The following is a 7,031-nucleotide window of genomic DNA, read 5'->3' as shown; positions in this document are numbered from 1 at the left end:
CAACCATTGTGGAAGACAGGGTGGTGACTCATCAAAGATCTAGAGGCAGAAATATCATTTGAACCAGTAATCCCATTACCAAGTATATCTCCAAAAGAATATAGATTATTCTGTTATAAAGATACATGCACGTGTATGTTTATCACAGCACCATTCACAATAGTGAAGACATGGAATCAACCCAAATGCCCATCAATAATAGACTGGATAAAGAAAATGTAGTACATATGCACTATGGAATACTATGCAGCCATAAAAAGGAACAAAATCATGTCATTTGCAGGGACGTAGATGGAGCTGGAAGTCCTAATCCTCAGCAAACTAATGCAGGGACAGAAAAACAAATATCATGTTCTCATTTATAAGTGAGAACTGAACAATGAGAATACATGAACACATGGGGGGAAACAACACACACTGGGGTCAGTTGTGGCGGGCATGGGCAGGGAGAGCATCAGGAAGAATAGCTAAAGGATGCTGGGCTTAATACCTAAGTGATGTGTTGATCTGTGCAGGAAACCACCATGGGACACATTTACCTATGTAACAAACCTGTGCATCCTGCACACATACCCCAGAACTTAAAAGTTGAAGAAAAAAATTATTAAAGATGAAAGGGCAGTTGTGTTATAGAGATAGAAATTTGAGAGTGTAGAGATGCTTTTTTTCTTTTTAAAATATTCACTTGGTAAAAAGAGCTTTGTAGAAAGTTGCAGAGAGTGGCTATAAAATAGTAAATTCCTGAGGAAGAACTTGATCCTGAAGAGAGGGACAGCTTCCTCCAGCAGCTTTATAAGCTTATGGAAGACAGAGGTACTTCAATCAATGTACCGCCTGTTTTGGGCTGTAAAGATCTCAGTCTCTTCAAACTGTTCAGACTGGCTTATCATCAGGGTGGATATGACAATATTGATAGTGGTGCTATATGGAAGCAAATTTATATGCACCTTGGCATTCCATTTTGAAGTCAGCTGCTTCCTACAATGTAAAAACTGCTTATAGAAAGTATCTCTATGGTTTTGAGAAGTACTGCCGTTCAGCAGATATTCAATTCAGAACAATTCATCACCATGAACCAAAAGTAAAAGAGGAAAAAAAAGACTTAGAAGAATCAATGGAAGAGGCTCTCAAATTAGATCAAGAAATGCCTTTAACAGAAGTGAAGAGTGAACCTGAGGAAAATATTGATTCAGACAGTGAAAGCAAAAGAGAAGAGATAGAATTAAAGTCTCCGAGGGGACAAAGAAGAATTGCTTCAGATGTAAATTCTATTAAAAAGGAAATTGAAGAAGAGAAAACAGAGGACAAATTAAAAGATAATGATACAGAAAATAAGGATGTAGATGATGACTGTGAAACTACAGAAAAAAAAGAAAATGAGCTACTACTGGGGAGAAAAAATACACCAAAGCAAAAAGAGAAGAAAATTAAAAAACAGGAGGATTCTGACAAAGACGCAGATGAAGAGGAAGAGAAAAGCCAAGAGACGGAAGAAACTGAAAGCAAGCGTGACTCTGAAGGAGAAGAAGATGAGGAAGACATGGAACCCTGCCTAACAGGAACCAAAGTGAAAGTAAAATATGGACGAGGGAAGACTCAGAATTATGAAGCCAGTATTAAAAGCACTGAAATTGATGACGGAGAAGTTTATATTTGGTACACTATGGATGGAATGTCAGGTATGATGCATGGGTGAAGGCTGACAGAATAATCTGGCCTTTGGACAAAGGTGGACCAAAGAAAAAAGCTAAAAATAAAGAAGATAGTGAAAAGGATGAAAACAGGGATGAGTAGAGGCAGAAGTCAAAATGGGGACGACCTCCTTTAAAATCAACCCTTTCATCAAACATGCCATATGGCTTATCTAAGACAGCAAACAGTGAAGGAAAATCAGGTGCCAGAAGTGCTCCCAGCAATATACCAGACAGCTCACCTCTGTTAAATTGAGTGGAAGGTGCTCAATTTTGAGGATCGCTGACTTTAAAAAAATCAATAATATAAATAATAAAACATCCATTGTGTGAAATATTCATGGTAAAAAAAAATATTCACTTAACTAGATTCTGATATCTCCTTACATATGATTTCAGTTAAATGATAGAGTGGCGCTAAGAGAAAAGAAATTAACAGATGTTAAAAAGAAAATTATTTAGCAACTTATTTTTAAAAAGTAGCTTGTGCCTTATTGGAGCAAAAATTATATAATAGTGTTTTATGTATATATATGTGTATATGTGTGTATATTTTAACATATATATACAAACATGATCACAAAAATTACTATATATATTTTTATGTGTAGTTTATATATGTACACATATATATGAAATATAGTGATTTTTTTCAAGTAAAAATCTTATTGTAGAAAATCTTTTTTTCTTTATTTTTATTTAAAAAATTTCTATTTTAATTTTTGTGGATATTAGTAGGTGTATATATTTATGAGGTACATGAGATGTTTTGATATAGGTATGCAATATGTAATAATCACATCATGTAAAATGGGGTGTCTATCCCCTCAAGCATTTATCCTTTGTATACAAACAATTCATTATACTCTTTTAGTCATATTAAAATGTACAATTAAATTACTATTGACCATAGTCTCCCTGTTGTGCTATCAAATACTAGATCTTATTCATTTTTCTTTTTAATTTCCAACTTTTATTAAGTTCCAGGATACATGTGCAGGATGTGCAGTTTTGTTACATAGATAAACATGTGCCATGGTGGTTTGCTGCACAGATCATCTCATCACCCAGTTATGAAGCCCAGCATCCATTAGCTCTTCTTCCTGATGCTCTCTCCCCAACTCTCCAACCTCAATAGGCTCCAGAGTGTGTTGTTCCCCTTCATGTGTCCATGTGTTCTCATCATTTAGCTCCCAGAAAATTTTTAACATAGACAAAAGTGGAGAGAAAAGTATAATGAAACTCCATGTATTAATTACCCAATCTAAAAAAATTATAAACATGTGGCCAATCTAGTTTTATTTATTATCTCTTCAATCCCCACTTTCACCTTCACAGAACTAATTTTAAACAATTTGTAAAGATCATATCATTCTATTAATAAACACTAGTTATTATTATTTAACATAGGTAATATTAACATGTAATGGGTACAAAGGCTATAATATTTAAAGCTCTTTTTTGTTACCATATGAAATGTAAATATTTGTTTAAGCTCATGGCTTTCCTTGGTTCATCAGATCAGATAATTAATTAACCAGACAGGCTCGCATTCAATCAGACAGTATCCAAGGTGCTCCTGGCATCTTCAAAAGGTCAGGATTGTTCTGATGCTGTTAATAACAATAAAACATTAATAAATATAATTTTCATTATAAATTTAACCAAAGCTCACAAGTAAGTTTTGCTTTTTCATTTCAGGATCTGGTCTTCCTTTATAGACATCTAAGTATTAAGCCTAATTTTTTTTATCCCATCATCCTCTTCCATTCATGGTGTTAATAATATTTTATACATGTGCTAGGAAACTGGGAGGAAATTGAGGACCCTCACTCATGTTAGACAGTGTCCTTGTTGCTTATTGGTGCTGTTGAGGAGAATTAGAATGTACTAAGGAGGGAATAAAGTTTTAGTTTTGGAATAGTCACTGCTCTTGGATTTTCTATAGCTGAGGGCAAAGTTGAGCATCGAAAGAGGGAGTGGGCATGAAAGCTGGTGTGTTGGGATGCTACTTTTTGGGAACCCTGATGTTCTTATTCCTGGATAACTCCAATATGTAGACGCAAAGAGGAGGATAAGCCTCAAGGACAGAGCAGTCCTTATCTCAGACATTACTGCTGAAGCTGTGGAATCCCTACTATTAGCAGGGTGCTACGCATAAGTGTTTTCTTCACCCAGGACTGGAAACTACCTCTACCTGTGGAAGGAGAACTTCTGTATACTGTCCTCACTCTGGGGCAGGGTCACTGCACCTCAATAGCCCACTCAGTCATTGTATTTCATCCTCTTCCCTCCGTTCCCTTGCTTCTTTGCAGTTGGGTGGTAGGAGGGCCTGCCCTCTCTTGTGCTTCCTGTGCCCACATGGTGGACACACCTGAGGAGGCCCAACCTCTGCCTTCCCCAGTGCCACCTTTCCATCTGTCTGGGCAGTCAGGTGGTATTCTCAGTGGGCCAGAGAAGGAGCAGGAGGCCTCACTCTGGTGTCTACTCCTAGGCTGATTACCAGGGAAGCCTCCTTGGAGAATATGGGAGACTTGCCCATAAAGTAATGCAGCATTTTCCACCTGGCTGACACTTAGCATTCCTTATGGGTGTATTTCATAATAGAGAACTCAAGGAGAAAAGGTTTCTGTTAGAAGATATGAGTACAAGGGTGTAAGGCCTCAAACCCCAATCCAACTTTTAACTTCTAACTTGGGGAATATTCTTTATGGGGATATTGAGATTGTATAAAATATTGCAGGGCTTATACACTAATTTTACATGGTGTAGCTTAAAAAATAATGCTTATATTTTCTTTTCTTTTTATTGAACTTCCTTTTAATATGTTGTGACTAACATATTTGCAAATTGGGGAGTTAACACCAGTGGGGATATTTCCTCAGGTTTCTTCCCCAAGAAGTAGTCTGGGTCCTCGTACCATGAAACTGTCTTCTTCTTCTGCAACATTTTTCCCTGCTTCAGTTTTTTTTTTTTTTTTTTTTTTTTTTTTTTTTTTTTTTTTTGAGATGGAGTTTTGTTCTTGTTGCTCAGGCTAGAGTGCAGTGGTGTTATCTTGGCTCACCACAGTCTATGCCTCCCCGGTTCTCCTGCCTCAGCCTCCTGAGTAGCTGGGATTACAGGAATGTACCACCATTTTGTATTTTTAGTAGAGACGGGGTTTCACCATGTTGGCTAGGCTGGTCTCGAGCTTCTGACCTCAGGTGGTCCACCTGCCTTGGCCTCCCAAAGTGCTGGGATTACAGGCATGAGCCACCACGCCCAGCCCAAATCCCAGTCATTTTAATTTTACTTTAGCCTTTTCCTCCTCTCTTTTGTTGTGTCCTCTCTTTTCATTTCTTCTTTGTCCTGCATCTCCTCTATGTAACATTGTTCCTAATGTTTTTGACTTTTCTTTCTATTGATCAAGGTTATGCTTGAACATTTTACCTGAAATCATTGATCCTAGTCTTATAAACCCCTAGGAATCTTCTAGGTGGAACATTTCTATACATCAGTTCCTGGGATTCCTGACATGGGAGCACTATATAACTAAAATAGTGGATCAGAAGGTATCTTATAGGAACTCCATGACAAAGCAGGAGAATGAGACAGTTGGAGCATCCTTTACACGTCTGATCCCTGCCACTCTCTGCTCATGTAGCAATGGTTTTCACCTAATTCTGATTGTGAAGGGTCTGGGATAGGCACTCTGTGTCACACTGAAGAACACAATGGTGCTCAACTCAGGGTTACACTGTACCAGAGGTATCTAACATTATACTGTACAGAAACCTCTCTTTCTAGGGAGCAGCCCCAACTGGGTCAATGGTTTGTGGAAGGGAAATATGTATTAATTTATACCACGACTCTATATTGTAACAGTGTACAGATGTGTGTTATTAAAATGGAAGTTCCCCCTCCCCCTCCATTCACCACCAAATGGCCACTCTTTAATCTTTTAAACACATTTAGTACCTGGGAAGTAGAAAATGTCAGAAAAAACAAGCTGGTTAGTTCTTAATGTCAAATAAAAATAGAATCATTGTAAATGTTTTTTAAACCATTCAATCATCTATTGGTAATGTACCTTTTTCCTTGGTTCATTAGGTCAAATGCCTCATTTAGTTTGTCAAAAGGCAGGGTGTGGGTCACCAATGCATCCAGATTGAATTTCTTATTTTTATAGTCGGTGACCAGCTTTGGGATAGAATCACTTTTCCAACCTGTAATGTGGACAAAATGCAAAATAAAGACATGGCACTTGACACAAAGTAGTTTAATCAGCATTTACTGAACAAATGGAATTATTATGTCAGATTTGGGTTGCTTCAAATAGATTAAACTCCTTCCATCTTTAATTTTCTGTACTTATGTCTATTTTAAAAATTTTCTTTATAAGAAAAATTCAAGATTATTTTCTGCTCTAGATAAGAAATTACCTCAATTAGGTCAATGTTTACTTTTTGTTTCTTTATGTTGGTTCATTCAAATGCAAGTTAAATTTCAATTCGCAAATTAGTTACCTTTTTATATAAATTCTTTACTTATAAGTAATTAATAGTTTTTATGTAGCCTTTGGATAAGCTCTAGGCACTCAATGTTTGAATAAATTATTTTTATTTCCTTTCAATAATCTTCACTCTAAGAATTTCAGTACCACAGTGAAGAAAATTTAAAGCAATGAAGAAAAAAAAACCTCACCACCAAAGAATGTTCCATTTATAGTACGGCCGACTATTAGCTCCTCTGGAAAAATAGTCAATCCTTTGCTGCCAGGAGCTACCCCAATGAAAGTACATGATCCCCAGCCAGCAGTTGTACAGTCCAGGGCTGCTTTCTGTAAGACCAAACACAAAAGACTACTTCAGCCAATGGAAAAGTAGAATATAAACTCCAGTGTGGGAATGTACAATGCTTTAGAAAAAAATTAATCCAACTCTCCATGTAAGATAATGGGATTCAAGCTAATGACATCATAGCATCATTGTAGATAGAGCCTTGAGAGTCCAGTGTGCCATTACAGGTAGAATGTTCAGCACAGTCTTGGTGCAGGTGACTTATGTCTGTAATCCCAGAACTTTGGGAGGCCACGGTGGGCAGATCACTTGAGGCCAGGAGTTCAAGACCAGCCTGGCCAACATGGTAAAACCCCATCTCTACTAAAAATACAAAAATTAGCTGGATGTGGTGGTGCCAGCCTGTAGTCTCAGCTACTCAATAAACTGAGGCTGGGGAATTGGCTAATTCCAGGAGGCGGAGGTTACAGTGAGCTGAGATCATGCCACTGCACTCCAGCCTGGGTGACACAGTGAGACTCTGTCTCAAAAAAAAAAAAAAAAAAAAAAAAAAAAAATCTCA

General features: G+C 37.3%; 1 protein-coding gene and 1 pseudogene across 1 annotated transcript in view; one reads left to right on the top strand and one right to left on the bottom strand.

The window, feature by feature from the left end:
- The first annotated feature begins 743 nt into the window (after nt 1-743).
- Nucleotides 744-1,746, top strand: LOC116538960 (annotated as a pseudogene).
- A 792-nt stretch (nt 1,747-2,538) lies between these two features.
- The window catches only part of ADH4 (alcohol dehydrogenase 4 (class II), pi polypeptide), a 25,582-nt gene continuing 21,089 nt past the window's right edge, over nt 2,539-7,031 (bottom strand). The window contains exons 7-9 of the mRNA XM_032261551.1: nt 6,375-6,510; nt 5,761-5,896; nt 2,539-3,304 (exon numbers count right to left, since the gene is read on the bottom strand). Of these exons, the coding sequence (XP_032117442.1) occupies nt 3,280-3,304; nt 5,761-5,896; nt 6,375-6,510 (297 nt within the window). The 3' untranslated portion in view covers nt 2,539-3,279. The remainder of the gene's footprint in view (nt 3,305-5,760; nt 5,897-6,374; nt 6,511-7,031) is intronic.

Source organism: Sapajus apella, unplaced genomic scaffold (assembly GCF_009761245.1).
Source record: "Sapajus apella isolate SASKATOON/1434 unplaced genomic scaffold, GSC_monkey_1.0 scaffold124, whole genome shotgun sequence".
In the NCBI taxonomy this organism is placed as follows: domain Eukaryota; kingdom Metazoa; phylum Chordata; class Mammalia; order Primates; family Cebidae; genus Sapajus; species Sapajus apella.
This window is presented reverse-complemented; position numbering and strand designations above follow the sequence as displayed.